Genomic DNA, 19,091 nt, shown 5'->3' with positions numbered 1-19,091 from the left:
ACCACACTTAAAAGATATCTTGCATATATCAGCATTACATTGTATATACATACCGGGTGTCCATAAAGTAACTGAAAAGTGGGTATAACTTTTGAACAAAAAAAGATAGAAGGTCGCGGTTTGTGGCATTCTTCACATCCAAAAGGGGAAATTTTTTGATGGAGGGCTTTCCCTGGTGGACCCCCCTGGGGGGGCCCAGGGGGGGCAACTTCAAAATTCAAATAGCAACCCCATTTTTTTAGACATGATTAAAAAGAACTTAAAAAGACAAGAAAAATGGCGCAAATAAAATTAAAATCGGTTATTTTGTTCAAAAGTTACAGCCGGTCAAAGTTTTAAATTGACCACTTTTCAAAAAATCGCCGATGAGCTCCAAATAATCGGAAAAACAAAAACAAACCGGGAATGAAAAGTTTGAAAAGTGCTTTTTAGGAAGAGGAAAAACAACTGACGTTTGTCACAAGTCTGGATGGCATTGTTTCAAAATAAAATTTCGGAAAATTCAACATGGCGGCAAATTTGAGGAAACGCAAAAAATGAAAATTCCAGAAACTGTTATCTTTCAAATACCCTCTAGTTTAAGGAAATCAAAGGTATCAACTTTTATTCCTTTATTTGGCCAAGTAGAGCAATAATTTGCTGACTTAAAAGTTGTCAAGCGGGGCGCCTTCAATCGTTGGAGTATGCGACATCACAGGATTAAGTGTGCTGTCGAAAAATGAAGCCGATGTGAAAAAGCGCTCCTCCTTTGGGATGCTTTAGAAATGTTTAAGGTCCTCCTCCTCAAATTTAACGAGAAAAAAGAAGAAAAGTAAAATTTAGCAATTTTTACCCACAAATTGGCGAGCCAAAAAAACAGATTTATCCTGGTGGGGTAGGGGCGGTGGACATTTATGACATTTCTATCTCTGAAAATTAAAAATCCAAGAATAATTTTAAATTCTCTAACTCCTGGCACTCCAGTTCGGCAAGGAGGATATCTGCAACGCTTCCAATTCCGAAGACGCCGTTCTACTCTTGATTATTATCTGAATTGAGATTATCTTATTGACAGTCTCAACCTTACGATTTGAGACACCAATCTTTTCGGTAACATCTGATGCACTATCTGATCGGTGAACACGGTGAAGCAGTAGCAGAAGTCCTCCTTGCCAAATTGGAGTGCCAGGAGTTAGAGAATTAAAATTATTCTTGGATTTTTAATTTTCAGAGATAGAAATGTCATAAATGTCCACCGCCCCTACCCCACCAGGATAAATCATGTTTTTTTGGCTCGCCAAGTTTGTGGGTAAAAATTGCTAAATTTTACTTTTCTTCTTTTTTCTCGTTAAATTTGAGGAGGAGGACCTTAAACATTTCTAAAGCATCCCAAAGGAGGAGCGCTTTTTCACATCGGCTTCATTTTTCGACAGCACAACTTAATCCTGTGATGTCGCATACTCCAAACGATTGAAGGCGCCCCGCTTGACAACTTTTAAGTCAGCAAATTATTGCTCTTACTTGGCCAAATAAAGAATAAAAGTTTGATACCTTTGATTTCCTTAAACTAGAGGTATTTGAAAGATAACAGTTTCTGGAATTTTCATTTTTGCGTTTCCTCAAATTTGCCGCCATGTTGAATTTTCCGAAATTTTTTTTTGAAACAATGCCATCCAGACTTGTGACAACGTCAGTTGTTTTTCCTCTTCCTAAAAAGCACTTTTCAACTTTTCATTCCCGTTTGTTTTGTTTTTCGATTATTTGGAGCTCATCGGCGATTTTTTGAAAAGTGGTCATTTAAAACTTTGACCGGCTGTAACTTTTGAACAAAATAACCGATTTTAATTTTATTTGCGCCATTTTTCTTGTCTTTTTAAGTTCTTTTTAATCATGTCTAAAAAAATGGGGGTTGCTATTTGAATTTTTGAAGTTGCCCCCCCTGGGGCCCCCCCAGGGGGTCCACCAGGAAAGCCCTCCATCAAAAAATTTCCCCTTTTGGATGATGAAGAATGCCACAAACCGCGACCTTCTATCTTTTTTTGTTCAAAAGTTATACCCACTTTTCAGTTACTTTATGGACACCCGGTATATGTTTGTTGGTATGTATCTAGCACATGTGTTACTTGGTGCGTCAATTACTTGTACGCAGCATTTCTTAGGTTTTGAATTACTTGCCCACAGGTGCAGGGGATATTTTGTTTTAGTTTCTGAGGGATTAAAAGAACATTTTTTTATATTTTTTATCCTAGGATATCTGTAGATGATGAGAAAACGCAGTTTTATTCCTCAAAAGTCACAAAAATACCTGAAAATTAAGAAAATGCCCATGAATTTGTGATGACATATCCGACAAACCCATTTAAACTTCAAAATTCTGCAAAACTTTCAAGTGTTTCAGAAATTTGCTACATACATACCTCTTTTTTCCTGCACTCCTGTTTGGACTTCAGTAATGTGGAAAGTTACAGTGTAAAATTTGATAGAATGATGCATGACACTTTAAGGCTTAGAAACTTGTTATCGACTAACTTAGACTAAATTTTTTTAACCTCAGTTTTGCCTCCCAGCTTGCAAGTTTTTTTATTTGAATAGAGATGATAATGAGTGAAAAGAATTATTGAAGTGATAGGGAAAAATAAAAAGCGCATACCTTAATTTTATTCACAGCATTTCTCATATCCATTTGTAAGTTTTTAACTTCTTTCATACTTCCATCATCCTTTTTCAATTGTTGAACAAGAGCCTCCATTCTTCCAAGCATTGACTGTAAGCTATTAATTTTCATTATACCTCTATAACGAGGCCGATGCCTTTTCTTTGCTAAATACATTCGAATGTTCTTCTGTATGGTAATATGACAACTTTGACGATACAGAATTTTGTTTTTCACTGGAATAAACAAACATGACAGATTAGAAAAACTAAGAGAAAAATCATGGAAGATAAAACTGTTGAAATAGTAATACATAGGCTTAAACTAAAGCCAGTCGATAAGACTGGAATGACAGGCAACGCTTTCTATGGGTGACTGAACTAAGTTCACTGATTTACTACAACCAAAATTCAGAGTGAGTACACTTGTGTAAACAAAACTATTAAAAACTTCTAGAAGAAACAGCACAAAACTGAAATGATAGATTCAAAAGATTCTTTACTATTTACAGCAACTTCTAAGAGAATGTTCCACCTGATAAAAAGCCTGAACCCAAAAGAGTTAAAAAGAGATTGCTCATTTTTAAACTAGATTGAGACCATAAACTTGCCCTCATACTCACATTTAATGACGGACAAAGCACACCACTGGGCCTTCTTCCACCGAGATGCCAACAGCCATTTCTTCACTTTCTCAACCATAGCAGCTAGATTTTCTGGGTCTGATCGCATGATTGCATCGAACTCAGCAAATTTCCCAGGCCTGAAGAAAACTTTGGAGACACCAAATCGATAGTCTGTTTCGCTCATACCTAGAGCTCGGAAAAGAGCCTGAAATATCATAAACCATATTGTGAATGACAGCCACTTGAACTGACTCAAATATTCAACTGCAAAAGCACTCCATGAATCAAAGGAGCATAAAAAAATAAATACAGAGGTTCATCATTGCTGTAAGCTTTCTGACCCCCTAAATTGTCAATTTTTGTCAACGTTCTTTTTACTGGTTTACTGGGCCAATTTTTGTTACTTTTGCAGCTATCGATAGGAGATGGTCTCTAGAATAATTGGGCAAAGCCTAAATTCTTGCCAATTTGCTGCCTAAGACCAAAAAAATACAAGAAAATCATTGAAATTCGATCAAATTATCCTATTTAACCTTAATACGGGCTCTCAGAAGGGAGAAAAATTCTTGCAAGTCAAAAAACATAAACTTCCTCTAAATTAATTATAAAAGATATCTTTGGAAACCCAAGTGCAACTGTCAGTATGCGAGCTTCAGTTAGGGGGCAAGAAAATGCAATATTTCAAAATCCAAGCCTTTGTACACTGAATTCATAGCTGAAGAAGGAGGCACAGGTTAGTATTATTCAATCAAGCCAAAATATTATGGAGGTTCATTTTCCATGAAACTACACGGCCTGCAGGGGTGAGGCGGTCGACAGTTGGACAGATGCTAAATGAGAACGATCCCATTCAACGGCCTTCGTAGAAAAGTATTGGTCACCTTATTTCTGTTTTTGTGGTAATACACATTATCCTAATCAATTTTATTGGAAATTGAAAATACATCAAATTTACTGACCTTACAGAATAACCTAGGATCCAAATTTTTCAACTGCTTCGGAAGGAATTTCTGGTACATATTATACAACTCATTGAAGTGGGCTCGAGAAGGAAAACCTTGCTGCATCAATTCCAGGACACTGGTCATTCCGCTACATTGGAGTTGCGATAAAATAGATCCTCCTTCAAACTCATGATCCACCATTCGTTGATTAGGTTTTATACACCTGACAAAACTTGTACCCTTGAAAATGCAAAGAAAAATTAATGAGCAACAGTATCAATATGCACTAACACGGGAAAAAACATTTATTTATGTCAGCTTCAGACAAAGAAATAAACACATTCATTGAAGTAGGTGAATTATCAACAAAAAAACTTGGTGTGGTAATTTTTTATTCTAACTGAAAGACAGAGATTCGATTGACATTCAATAAAAAAGAGATGAGACAATAGCATCGAGTTAAACCCTGCCTTTGATGATACACAATTCAAACATGAAATACTCTTTCCATTATTGGTCCATCCCTATCCACAAAGCTAATAGCTAACTGTTAGGAAAGTACTCAGCTCTCTGCAGATACCTCTGTTTTTTCACTGGTCTCTTGACAGGTCCTGCAGTATATTTAGCAATCTTCTCAATTTCAATCATTGCATTATAGTCGGTATCTCCTTCAAGTGTGTTCTACATTGCTTGAGTGCTTGCTTTCAAAGAACGTTATTTTTAGAAAAGAATAAATTGGGTTGCGTTCAGGTTTTCACATCCATTGCAATGCAATTTTAAAATTGGGACATCTCCTAAAGTTCATTAGTCTTTCAGCATTGATTTTTATTTACGCTTATACAGTGAAAATCGGATATTACAACATTGCTTACAACAACTTGGGATCTGGTCAATCCCTCGGCTGAAATCTCATCGAATCAATGTATTAATGCATCCGTTAGAGCTACATGATGACCAAATAAGGCCGGTTCCTGAAAGGTTGTTGTATCCAATTCCCACTGTATGTCAAACATTGAATAAAACGGGATAAGTTTCCAACTTTCTGGGTTTAATTTACCGCATTGTAATTTTTTCTCTTAGTAATACTGTTCTTTTCGATAGAAAATTGATCGAATTTATAACTGCATTGAGTTAAACTTGTTTTCATAGTTTATCACTCATTAAATCTCATTATTCATAACCCAATGACTAATTATTATGTAATAAAGGTCGAATCAGATACTCACCGTGCTTTTCAATTTATCCATGAGTTCTCCTAATTGTGTCTTAAATTTCGAGCCAACACTGATGAAAGCTAGTTTTCCTTTATTCAAACTGGCACTAGAATCATTGCCACTGAATAGGCTCTGAAGAAACTTATTGTTGCTTTCTTGAATCAAAGCCTCTAAACTTGCGTGGAGTGCATCATTATTTTTCTCCAGAAACTGATCCTGAAATAATATTACGTTACAGTCATATTAAACATAACAATAATGCATAGTGCTGAGATTTGAGTATTTAAAACGTCTCAGTTTGATAAATCTCTAAAATTGATGTTTGAAAGTAAACATTTTACATTGTAACCAGGTATGATTGGGAAAAATTTAAAAATAATACTTTACTAACTGAAGATTTTCGTGAGGAAAAAATTACCTGCATCATATTATATGAACAAATACAACAAGAAAAAATAAAGAAAACAATCAGAAAGTAGGAATCGAACTTACAGTATGGTAACAAACAGCTCCTGCAAAATGCCTGATTAGAAAGCCTTCGGTATCTCTGATTTCTCGATGAGCTTTCAGGCGAGACGTACGTGGAAGGGCCAGCCGGAAATGATTTTTCCATTGCTGATGCACTTCACCAGTGAAATGGTCCGGACTTTGCTTCGGTAGTTTTGATTCTTCGTCTAATAAACTAAAAATGCCAACTCCCTTTGCTTCAATTAAATCTGAAAAAAGAAAGCTGTCATTAGGACTCAGATGCGACATTGAGAATTTTTAATTTCTATGCAATACATGTACAGATCGGTGCAAAGAAAATAAATAAAAAGTAACAATTAACGATTGCAAGTGTCTTTTGATGAATTGGAATAATTAAAAAAATTAAGAGCCAACTAAATTCTTGGGTTCCTAAGTTTCCTTGCACCTTAAAGTCTACCATAAAGGCTAAAAATCTGTCCGTATGATCATCCAACAGAAGAATTTCATAAAGACTTTAACAAGTGCTGACTATAGATTCACCAAAGTAATGGTTGATTGTGATCAGCAAAAAGAAAGAAAAAAAAACCAAAAACTAAAATTGAGTACCTATGCAATCCTGATTATCAACAAATGCAATTTTCTTCACTTGGAGTCCTTCCCGTTCATACAAATTTTGTTCATCCTTCAGAATTCTCTCGTTGAAAAATTGCTGCAGTTTTTCATTACAGTAATTAATGCAAAACTGTTCAAAACTATTTACTGTAAAATATTCTGGAACCAAAAAACAACAAGAAACATTTTAAAACAAAATAAGAGAAAATGCTAGTTGGATATTAAGTTTTTTCACATCAATTTTCGGGCTAATCTGGTTGCCAACAACTCAGAAAAAGGAGTGAATTATTGATTCTCCTGGTGTGCTCATTATCTTTTTGTGCCATTTCACCTCTGCAAAGTCTATTCTTTTCATCGAATCTCTTTAGTGCACTAGATTTGTCTATAAAGAAAGAAAAAATACAGCCTACTTTCAAATGAGGGTTGTTTCAACTGAATTTTTATCGGGCTGTTAAGGTTGTTTTTACAGGTGTAATTCATAGATGGCACCATTCTGATAGTACTTCTCTTGGCGGAAGATTTTTTCAGATTTACTTTAGATTTGATCAGAAGTAAAAGCGGTGCAAAGGCTTGTATTAGATACAAATGTAACTGTAATTGTAAACAAGTAAAAAAACTCACCAAAACCAGCAATATCAAGGACACCGATGTAATAACTTGATGCCTTAAATGGAATACTCTTATTAATACGCAGTACAATATTATCAAATAATTTGCTGTAAATAGCCTTTGCCAAGGCATCCCTGGCATTATTGGCTTCGTACACTTTAAGAGGAACTCTGAAAAAGATGGAACAAAACCAATCAAAATAGAGCAAAGGAAAATAATAATACACAGAAAATTAGAGTAGAGAATAAAATGCTGAGAATTTTCCCATAAAATAAACTGTGTACACATACATCAGGGTTACCACAAACTTTAGATAATGAATTCCCCTCATTTTTTAGACACATTTTGGTAAAACAAACTGACAATTAAAGATATGCCAGATGGTTAAAAAGATCTAATTTGAAATAGTTTTCCGGCAAAATTTGTTATACAAGACGTCAAACCCATCCTAGAAAACAAAAGATAACTTTACAATTTTTCGACACTTTTTTCATTTTCCCTGACATTTTCAGGTTTTCCCTGGCTATTTCCTGGTTTACCAAGTATTCCCTGTCTGTGGAAACTTTGATACACACACAATTTCTACTTGAAATTACACAATAATCTAAAAAGAAAAACAATTCTGTTGAGCATTCTGATCTTGCCAGAACCAGCAAAGCAGTTCCCAATAAAGCTAAAGAGGGGATCCAGCATTCACTGTTGATCTACTCCTTTCCCCTTGGAGTAAATTTCATTTAATACTTTCACCTGGAGGCGTACCTCTAATGGGCTTAGAATGTCAAAAGATACCTAATTTTTATGCTATTACTGCAGGTTAAGAAAAGAGGTAAAACATATTTTTCCAGTTCTTTAACTCCAAACACCATGTATTTAGTATTTTTTGAAGATTACAGCAATTCTGAATGAGTATTCTTAATGATAGGGAGGAACTTACAGAATTACGGTGCCTTTCAGTCCACCTCGATTTGTCATCATGACTTTGGTCACAAGAGCCTGTCTTAATTCTTCAGGATCAACAGCCAAAAGTTTAGCAGCAGCAGACAAGGCTGCCTCGGAATGAGCGCAGACCTGGGAGCCTCCTTTGCTCCCCTCGAGGTTTTCTTCAAAAGCCACATTACCCAAGTGCAATACAGCTGCTACCACAGTGTAGATTTCATTGCGTGATGCTTCATCTAAACCAAGCCTATTGAGGGCCTGAAAAATAGAACATTACTGTAAATTTGGTGCTTACCAAGTCATTTAATTAGTTTTTCAATACATTAATAGTCTGGGAGGATTTTTATTCATTGGCATACATTTTCTGAGAAAGTCAGAGGAGTGAATACAACAAACTGCTTATCAAAGATGGGCAAAATTCCTCGTTTTCCAATCCGTGAATTTTGAAATTGTGCTACGCAAGGTTACCACAGAATTTGGAAATGAAATTCCCTGATTTTTTTAGCACTTTTTGGTAAGATACCCTGACATTTGAAGAAATGCCGGGTGGTTAAAGAAACATAATTTGAAATAGTTTTCACACGAAAATGTGCTGCTCAAAATTTTAACCCATTCTAAAAAGCAAGTAAAGGTGATTTAACCGTTTTTCCCTGACATGACGAACAATCTACGCAGGTCAGTCATTCTCCATGACGAGTTTTGGAACTCGACTGTGTAGTGGCGTAGAGTTGGCTTTTTTCAGAGTGGGAAATTTAAATGCACTGTATTTCTTCTGTAAGCAGCCAATGTTTCCCTGGATTCTCTGACTGTGGCAACCCTGCCTCTGAGAATTCCATAAATTAGGCAGCACGGAGAAGGCCTCAGACATTTCTGATATGCTCAATGTGATATTTGTACAATCTTACCAATAATAAGTCATTTCAGTTGGCTGAATCTCTCGAGCGGAGAAAACCCATTGCAAAATAAAATGTAAGTCCTTAGAAAAATTGGAAGATGATTAAATAAGGACAGCCTGTTGGCAAGGAGGAAGGGGACTTAAATTTACCTGATCCATATTGATGAAATCCTTAACGTCATCTAACATGGGATCCTTCAAAGGACCTTTGCTGCAATGTGAGGAACTTTTCTGATTACTATTCAACGTTTTCTCAGTTTTCGAGTCGGTGAAGTATTGCGTGCACCCATTTTTCAGATACTGTTGAAAATATAAAGCAATATATGAGATAAAAAATACAAAAACACATATTTTTTAAAGCTTGCAGAAATTTCATGTAAAGTTAGCTGCTCTAGGTTACCTACGTCATAAGTTACAATACAATTAGACTTTGTCCGGAGGTGGCTACCGCCACCCATGATCAAGGGTGCAAAATATTTTAAAACGTTTCAGTTTGGACAAAATTATAGGATTTTTTCTTCATTTAACTCTTTAACTCAATGATTTTTTCAGGATTAATAGATTTTGAGTATTTTTCATTATTTCAGATACTTTAAATTGTATCATTTTGATCATTTGATCAATTTGATTTTTGAAAGATCATTGTGATTTAACTTACATAGTAATCATCTGGTTTTGTAAGGTTGAGCTTGGCTCGTAGATTGCTGGGTGCTCCAGCACACAACAAATAAAAAATATGATAGTTTCTCTCAGCAGGACTTTGAGTCACTAGCCGAGATTTTTCTAACAAATAGTGAGAGATATGACCCCCAACAACAGCACATTTTCCATCAAAGTGAACTTCCATGAATTTGCCGAATCGTGAAGAATTATTGTTACGGGTTGTTTTAGCATTGCCAAAAGCTTCCAAAACAGGATTTGCTGCAAAGAGAAGAATACAAGTGTTAGACATGGAGGATTTCTAAAATTTACTGAAACATGAAGTTACATGAAGTAACAAGTTAATGTTCAAAATGTTACAATCACAAAATAATGAGTCAAAGTCATTGAAATTTAAAAACTATATCGTTGTATCGACCAAACTTTTGATTTAGAAACAGAATAAAAAGGCTGAAAAAGTTTTAAACTTTCAGCTCTAAGAATGCAAGTTGGATTAAGGATATTGCTGCTTTTTATTTTACTTTTAGACCCAATGTGAAGTTGTTCAATCCATAAACTTTCAATTTGCTTTTTAATTCAAGAGAAAAACAAATGACATATACAAACCATCCAAAATTTTCTGCTCAATTGGACCAGCAGACGAACCCCATAAGTCACACAGGTAGCGTAGCAAGTATTTTGTAGACTCAGTTTTGCCAGCACCTGACTCTCCAGAGACAATGATGGATTGGGACTGTTTCAAGACTTTCATGTCCCTAAAAGCTTTGTCGGCTGTCAAACAAACAAAAAATGTACAATTGGAAATTGCAATTTAAGGAAAAAATATTTAAAAGGTACTAAGAAGGATCCACCTGCTGCAAAACATTTGTAGACCTTGAATAACGACAGATTAGCCCAGATCGCTAACATCGGCGGAAGAGCGTGGGTAGTTTTGTGAGCGCCATTGGCGGGAAAATCCATGGGCATTTAAAACTAGGAGCCAAAACTGAAATTTTGGCTATTTTCAGCAGATTTTCCGCATGAGAATACTTCTTTTTCAGATTTTTGTGGGATGAAACGTACCGAAGAATTCAAGAATTAGTTTCTCAGTAGAATTAATGTGGTTCAATATTTCCAGATTAAAAGATGCAGCACTTTCCCCCTTAATTTGGAATGTCTATCTCTCATCTATTCTGGATGGATCAATCTTCACCGCCAGATTATAATATATCATCTTTTTGAAGTTTAAAGCCATAGAAACCGAAAATTAAAGCAAAATCCTAGTAAAATGAGACTTTTGGTTCCTAGTTTTGAATTCCCGCCAGAAGTCCCATGAGAGCAATTAATTGCTACCAACTGTTGTAAGAATATTGAAACAGAATACTTAGCATAACAGTACTTGATAAAATCTTATTTGATCAAAAACCATTATTACACATTACTATTTATACTTTATTAAAGCTTTATAATCAGATTCAAGAGGAAATTTCTCTCGGTCCGGTCAAGTTCTTTCACTACTGGTAGTGCCATCAATTTTCTAAAGTTGCCTAACCTGTAGCAAAATTACTCACGCTTTCTAAGCATTGGCTAGATTGGATGTTAGCGATCTGGAATAATCTGTGTGAATAACACAAGGATGATCAAAGCCAGACTAACCTTGATTAGTAAAACATCGAGAGAATCACAAATTGGAACACTCAAGATCAGTGAAAAGGGATTGCAGACTAATAATCAAATGAAAATGCAAGTTTCTGTCTCACTTGGTTCCTTTTGATTGGATTTTTATTGGGCACAATTTGCAGGGATTTTTTTCCTTTTCAAAGGGTCAAATTTTTGGTAAATATTTTAACTTAGATGAGACCAAACTCTAATTCTACCTAATGGTTCTGTTTTTTTCTAGGTATTGGAAGGAAGACTTCTCCATACCTTACTTTAAACACAAAGGTCACACACAGAGCCTTTCATCACAAAGGTTCAGACTGATTTATCAACTTTTCGAACCACAAGACTGTTTTTCCAATGACAGAATCCATATTTAGGAATATTTCTGGAATGTTTCAGGAATTTTTTGCCTCAAGTTTCAATTCAATGGCTTGCTACGTAAAAATCAGGAAATTTTCTGGATCATTCAAATTACTTTTCTTATGCAGAAAAGTGATTAAGGACCTTCATACGTCTTTCCTGGTGATAAAGGAACTATAAATTATCAGCGCCAATCCAATGATGGGGGGGGGGGGACACTAAAAAAAAATGGCCCGAAACTGAAAGGTGTGGGCGCAGCACCATCCTCCACCTTGTTCAATGATTGGTAAAGAGACACTTTTCCATAAAAAATTAGATGGCGTGTTTCTGTGATTGAGTATCTGATTATCAAATCAATAACGAGGAGACAACAGTGCTATTGTCTTTTGATAAGCATAAATTTCTTCAACAACTCATGAATTACTCACCGATTGCAAAGACATGAGGGGGAAGCACTCCAAGGGACTTCCCTTGATACTGTTTGATTGTTTTTGAGGTATAAAGGTCCTTGATTTCAAAATAAGGATTGACAGCGATCAAAATATTTGCAACATAAGTCTGCAGGAGAAAAGAAGAAATCGTGTATTAGATACATCTAAAATATAAAAATATTCCAATATTTGAGTTAAAAACATAGGAAAGATTAACTTTCAGAATAAATCATTGTCTTTTCAGAGCACTGAAAATAACCAATGACAAGCCTTCAACAGTTTGATCAAAACCTAACACATCTACGTCTAGACAAACCATAAAAGATAGGTAAACCAGAAAATTTCAAGTAGTCTGGTGAGCCACCTGTAAAAATCATTAGCTTACTGAAATACAATGATAAGAATAATAACTGGAGAGGGGCAGACTGAGACCGAAAATTAACTGGGAACGTAGTTTTAGTTGTTTTCTGCCATGTGAAAAATATAAATGGTCCAAAATTTTCTAAATATCAATCGGTCCTGTTGCGTACATTTAGCAACAATCAGAACTATTGAATAACTATTCAACTTCATAATAATAATATTCATAATAATACTGTGGATATGACTTTATTCACACGGGTTTATAGCGTTACAATGCGTAACTCTCTTACCACGGAGACATGTCAGGTTGAAGCTTAATTAGCTTTAACAGGTCCATCGGGATTTTTCCTAGTGTACCTACTTGCCTGTCTGCCCCAGTGACTGAGAATCGCTTATTGTCTTTTTTGATCTTTGAAACTCGCATTAAAAAAAAATTAGAAACAATAAGTATATACTCACATAAATTTTATCTTTCATGTATCGCAATCGTATATTATTCAACAATGTTGCTTCATTCAAATGCATTAGAGCACCTGAAAAAAAAATTGATGGATTATTGAACAATAAAAAAAATCAAATAGAAGAAAGACAAACAAAAAATTCATCTTGCACTCTTGATTACGTAGATTATTTTGAATGACTAAACCAAAATTAGAATGTAATAAGTTCAATTTAAATAAAATTTATCCATTTCCCAAGTTCACAGACCGTATATCCTACGGATAAAAAAGTCAATTCTATAAACCTGATTTTTTACCTAGGAAATACCTTACAAGCAAAGGAAGTACCTAGCAAGTTAGGAGGAGTTTTTGCCAAGCACTAAGGTATCTGAAGCTGCTTCATACTTTCAGCGCCTGGATTTTTTTCTCTCATTGATTTTTGCTTAAAGCTTATTCGGTGTGACAGATATTGAGTCTTACTAATGGTACCATCTGAATGCATGAAAAAGCCTCTTGAGCAGGGCTGATCATCCTCATTAGGAATTAAATTTTGTCTCAATATAAATAAGTACTTTGAATGGGCTCTGACTTTTTTATAGGGACATGACCTAGCACAGAGAGAAAAACAGTGTGCAATAGGAACAGAGCCTACACCATAGAAATAAGGGCACATAGAGCCTTCAAAGTAGCAAGTAGAAGGTACAAAAGATGACCTTTTACCTTCTTATCCTGACATAACGATGGATAAGTAGAGTTCTACAGGGTTTGTAAAAAGTGCTGAGTCTGAAAATGGAAGGACTAATACTTACAATTATCATTAACATCTCTATCTTCATGTTCCTCAGCAGTGTAGACACGATCCAGACTACATGTGGTCTTGGGTTTTCTTGAATCAAAAGGCTGGACTGTGACTTCATCGAGGCCGATGTCGATAATTTTCCCCAAGATGAAACCCTCCGCTTGATCGGACACCCAGACTTTTTGCTCCATGATGCAAGGCTCGTTCTCCCTGAATAAACAAGAGAAAGTCATTCTGTTAGGAAATTGACAAGTTACCAAAATCTACAAATTTCCTCTGCTTTTTAAGTAAGAGGCTAAAGATTCACAAAAAAATATTCAGAGAAATAAAAAAAGCTCTGAGTGAGTGGGATAATGGTACTTTCGCAAAAATAGCTTGATGGGTGAGCCACAGAATACTTGACCAAATACTTTGATTAGAACCAAATATCAGGTGGAACTAACTCCTGAGTGAAACAATCGATGCAGAGGCATGACGCAATAAAATCAGAAGGACCGAGTCAACAAACACAAACCTACAAAATAAGTGCGCGGTTGCAGAAGAATCTAAGATCCTTTAAGTAAGGGAAGAAGGGAGTAGAGGTATTTATTAATAGTGCAAGCGACAAACCTCTGCAGGGCAGTCATTTACTTCCCTCAACTATGAAGGCTAGCTGTGACAAGAGGGTGAACGATGGGGGGCGACAGCTGCAAGGACTGGCAATGAAAGCCATGTTAGCCAGCGGAGCCTGATTTTTACGGTCTGAATCAGTGAGGGACAATGTCTAAGATCAGCTAGCAGGTCAAGTAGGTATAAGCTACCCGATTCCTACAATGGATGAGAAGATGATAAAACTTCCGATATCAAACATTGTCACCAAAACATGTAACTTGAAATGTAAGCGAGTAATCCCTATGAAATGCCCGGTGGCGTGCTAAGAAATAAACAATATCAATCAGGAGTGTAAGTACTTCATGTAAAATAATGATCATGCATGCTCTGCTGATACAGAAGCATGAATACAGATACATACTATATGTAAGACGAATTAATAAATGCTGATCTGTAAATAACAGGTACCTGCTCATGTTTAATATCGGCACAGAATAACGGACAGATCCAAAATCGAGCACAAAAATCAGTAATCAGTAATTAAATGAAAACCAGTTTAGGAATCATTTGAATAATTTGAATGAACAACATTACAAACACACGAACACACACACAAAACAGCTGTTACGTCAGATGGTCGATGCATGACGAAATCAACGCAACGGTAGCCAATCGATGAAGTTGGCGCCTTTTTTCGAAATATTTTGAACGCTTTCAAAAAAAAGGCGCCAAAATAAAAGAGCGCACATTGTGACAAGGCGATTTCATCGCATCATGTCGCGGAAAAGCAAGACCCTTTAACTTTCGGGATCCTTCAACATTTAAAACCCTTTAAAATACTCATCGTCTATCAGTTCCAATTCCCTGAATCTGTCGTAGGGTTTTCCTCGAGAGCGCGTGTGTTTGTTTTAGCACTTTCAATACTCCGTAGCCGCTACCATTGAATTTTTTCCCGCATTTTTCGATTTATACAGACCAAATTATCCTCGCCGGTAACATTCCGTAAATTTATTGTGAGTATTCAAAAGTTACTCATATGTTTGATTTTTGGCGGTGTTACCGTTTGTGAGTAATTTTCGAAAAACCGGGAACTTTATTTAGTACGAGATGCGGTAATCATTGCGCAAGGCACGCATACACGAGCGCACTTTCACTCGTCACAGGTATCGAACTGGAATCAAAACCAAGTGCAACGTCTGGAACCACGTGGCCATGGCTCGTGGGGCAACGAAAAAAGAAGGAAGAAAAAAACTGAACAATTATTTCAGCTGCGACGTTATCTTGATAACGAATCTGGCTTAAAACTGCGCTATGTCCGGTAGCGCCGGGCAAATCAAGGAAATCCGGATCAAGATGCTTTTCGGGCGAGATGATCTAATTACTTACTTACATTCTGCCATGCCAAGGAAGAACGCCGTATAAGCCATCAAGCGTTGCCAAATTTCCTTTGACCAATCACGAATTTTCAGAAAAATTTGTAAATATTTCTCTTCCGAATTCTCAGAGGAATTTGTTCGTAATTTGATGTATAAAGTATGAAAATTTCAAGGAAAAATATTCATAACTTTCCTCCAAAATAAATATTTCTTCAGAAGAAATTTGGCACCATTCGAATGCTCATACAGCATTTTTACTTAACACGGCAGCATTGTCGGAAGATCGTTGGCCTGAGATCGACGTCACGATGGATTTAAATCACAAAGAGGATCAAACTTAATGGTACCTACATCTTAGAACAGATTTGTCTAAATGTGAAAGTACACGGAAAGAAATCGAAACCGATCGGTCAGTTTTAATGACTATTATGTGTTGTGTAAAAGATCGGTAAAAACCACCAATTCAGAGAAATCTTCCTGACTTCTGAAAACACATATTTGATGGCGAAACTGCAAAATTGCGCATCTCTGTTTGCGACTTCCTGTCATACTTTATTTTCTACATCGAAAACTACTAAACGTAATTTCTTGAAAACTTCGGTGATTATTATTCTCTATGTGAAGAATATTCTGAGAAAATTTCTAGCCATGATGTTGGTTTGGTCTCTTTTTTGAAAATAAAACCGAGCTGAGATTTTGAAACACCGCAAACTATATTTTTGCAGTTTTACCGTCAATTTGTACGCTACCCCTGGTAAAATTGGCAGTAGAATCTGTGTTCCAAAATACCATAGACCTACAGCCGGCTGTAAGATTTCCAATAGCTTCTATAGCCGGCTACACAATTTCTTATAGCCTTTTGTAGCCGATGGCGAATAAGCAACAGCCAGGCGATAAAGTGTATGCGAAACGTTACTAATTACGGATGCTAGGACTTAGTGAGTTTTTGGAATACTGCTCTCTTTTTGGGCCGTAGTATCTTGATTTATTTTGCGAGGAAAGCTCCGTACTTTTGATGGATGCCTGCCATTACTAATATATTAGAGCGCCTTCAGTTTCGTATGATACTGTGCAATACCTCTGGTGTGAAATAGTTGCTTCAAGCGCCGTGGCAGGCGGGCAGCCAGCGCGAAACACGCATTGGCGCCTACAAACCTAACAGGGATACTTCACGCGTTGCGCAATGCGTGAAGTATCCCTGTTAGGTTTGTAGGCGCCAGTGCGTCGCCGCTCCGCTTTGTGTTAGGCTCTAATATTTAATCTGGCGGAGTCAGCGTTATTCAACTCATGATTTTGAAATGTTTGCACATCCTGTATGGATTATTCTCATTTTAATTGATGAAAAAAAAATATGTATTGAAGGAAAATATAATGTGTGTTTTGTAAATATTAAGGTGGTTCCGTATCAAACTTAATGATTTCCAAAGCACACGAATTTCTACACAATTTCTTATAGCCTTTTATAATCGATGGCGAAAAAGCAACAGCCAGGCGATAAAGTGTAAAGCCCGGCGATAGGAACTATAGCCCGGCTGCATAATTTTTTATCGCTTCGTAGAGCCCGGCCGTATGATTTTCTCCGCATTCTACAGCCAGCTATATGATTTTCTGTAGCCTTCTTTAGCCGGCTATAAGAATTCCTATGGTATTTTGAAACCAGCTCTTATCGCCAATTTTTACCAGGGACCCACAATTGTACGCACACAGAACTTGTACAACGCAATTTGGATTGAAAATGTTTAAGATTTTCCAGAAATTACGAAATTCCTTGAAACATGTGAGTAAAATTCTAGGGGTTTTTCTGCCCTGTTTTTTTTTTTTTTTTTTTTTTTTTTTTTTTCCGTTTACCACTTCTATCACTATTTTCTGGCTCGCGTATCTTAATTTACAATATCGCAAATTTCTCTTCGTATACCATATTTTTTAGTAAGTAGGTGAAAAGTAAACACCATCATTGATTAAAAATTTCTGCGTTCGTTATCCTGTTTTATAAAAAGTATTTTTTGAAAATTAGAAATGGCCTTGGTTGGTTCTTCTCCAAACGCCAAAAAAAATAATCGAAAATTTTAGGAAATGTGTTTTCAAATCAGTCATCTACTATCTACCTGAGAAATGCTGTCAGTTTCTACCATATACCCATGCTTCATCTCCTTTTCTCAAAGTTACCTACTGTGCCGACTATTTTTCCAGCGACAGGAAATTTTCACGGCAAAATGTACGATCGTCTTGGGGTACGCCATTTCCAGGCACGTTACAACAGCAATTGTATAATGGTGAAATCATTAAAAGTGGCACTGAAAAATAACGGTCATAAATATTTATGATGAATTGTAATCATCCTCTCTGAGAGCTGTTATTTCAGCGATTGCAACTCACCAAAGCAATTTTCTCTTCAATGAGAGCGTTGGCCTCTGTAAACCCTAAATTTCACCGAAGTTACGCCAGTGACATGCTGAAATAAAATTCTCGGCGTTTTTACCAAGGTCCGTTGGTACCTTTACCATCTCACTTTTTTTACCAATTATTGGTAATTTTACCAAGACAGACTGGTAAGCTTACCTAAAAACCGGTATTTTTACTGTTTTTTTCAGGTAAGAATACCACTTTTATGGGTAATCAATTCCCGGTAACTTTGCCATTTTATCTCGGTAATTCTACCTTAGTCGATAAAAAATATTGGCGTTTTTACCAAGGTCCAGTAAAATTACCAAGAAAGTTCAATAATTTTACCGAGATTTCTCGGTAAAACTACCAATTCCATAAATGGTAATTTTACCAAGAAAAAACTGGGATCAAATAGAACCCTGAATTCTTGGTAATTTTACCCTTTTCTTAGTAAATACACCGAGATTTTTTTTTCAGTGCAAGGGGACAGGACAAATTCCCTGGAATCAGAAACAGCTCGGATCTGAATCAGAGGAGCAAGTGTGCCCAGCGTGTACGCCTCGTGATGTAACCCCTGTCATCAAAAAACGACTGCCATTTTCAGACTCTCAAGAGGGGAACTGTTATCGAACATTTTCCGGCCATTTTTTCTTGGTTAAATGGTAAATGGAAATAGCATTAATGATGCGGAATAAAGCATTTGAAACAAGTCTCACTTCAAAATTCTGAATGTAGGAGTAGTTTTCGGTACAGCTATTCATACGCTCGTGTCAAAAAATTCTAAAAATAAGTCGAAATTCAATTTTTAATTCACAACGGTAGGTATTGATTCCCTCGCAGACCTAGAGGTTCACAACTCTATTATAGGAAAATTCCATTTCCTCATTAAAGGCTTCATTTTTTCATTTTTAGTTTCTAATGGCGTGGCAGAATTATATTAAAAAATGAAGGATGATCATTTATTATGTTTTTCGTAAAACAGCATTTCGTCAGACAAAAATTGAAAAAGTGTTGAATGGAGATACGGCGTCCTCACTTTGGACGGCAGATTATGCAGTTAGGAAGTGCAATTTCTGGCTCAGTTGAAAAACAACGTATGTGCCATTAGTT

At 36.2% G+C, this 19,091-nt stretch overlaps 1 protein-coding gene across 3 annotated transcripts in view; it reads right to left on the bottom strand.

The window, feature by feature from the left end:
- The window catches only part of jar (Myosin heavy chain 95F jaguar), a 79,134-nt gene that overhangs the window by 11,650 nt on the left and 48,393 nt on the right, over positions 1-19,091 (bottom strand). For 2 of the 3 annotated variants that reach the window (XM_019051590.2, XM_019051592.2), the window contains exons 1-15: positions 14,689-14,846; positions 13,640-13,839; positions 12,850-12,923; positions 12,025-12,154; positions 10,202-10,366; positions 9,594-9,856; positions 9,086-9,235; positions 8,039-8,298; positions 7,117-7,274; positions 6,490-6,654; positions 5,908-6,131; positions 5,428-5,631; positions 4,217-4,441; positions 3,255-3,462; positions 2,630-2,868 (exon numbers count right to left, since the gene is read on the bottom strand). In XM_019051590.2, the coding sequence (XP_018907135.2) occupies positions 2,630-2,868; positions 3,255-3,462; positions 4,217-4,441; positions 5,428-5,631; positions 5,908-6,131; positions 6,490-6,654; positions 7,117-7,274; positions 8,039-8,298; positions 9,086-9,235; positions 9,594-9,856; positions 10,202-10,366; positions 12,025-12,154; positions 12,850-12,923; positions 13,640-13,839; positions 14,689-14,696 (2,673 nt within the window). In that variant the 5' untranslated portion in view covers positions 14,697-14,846. Of the gene's footprint in view, positions 1-2,629; positions 2,869-3,254; positions 3,463-4,216; positions 4,442-5,427; positions 5,632-5,907; positions 6,132-6,489; positions 6,655-7,116; positions 7,275-8,038; positions 8,299-9,085; positions 9,236-9,593; positions 9,857-10,201; positions 10,367-12,024; positions 12,155-12,849; positions 12,924-13,639; positions 13,840-14,688; positions 14,847-19,091 lie in introns of those variants that run through there. The other variant, XM_019051591.2, reaches the window with a different exon arrangement.

The sequence above is a fragment of the Bemisia tabaci genome, chromosome 4 (assembly GCF_918797505.1).
Source record: "Bemisia tabaci chromosome 4, PGI_BMITA_v3".
Taxonomy (NCBI): Eukaryota; Metazoa; Arthropoda; class Insecta; order Hemiptera; family Aleyrodidae; genus Bemisia; species Bemisia tabaci.
This window is presented reverse-complemented; position numbering and strand designations above follow the sequence as displayed.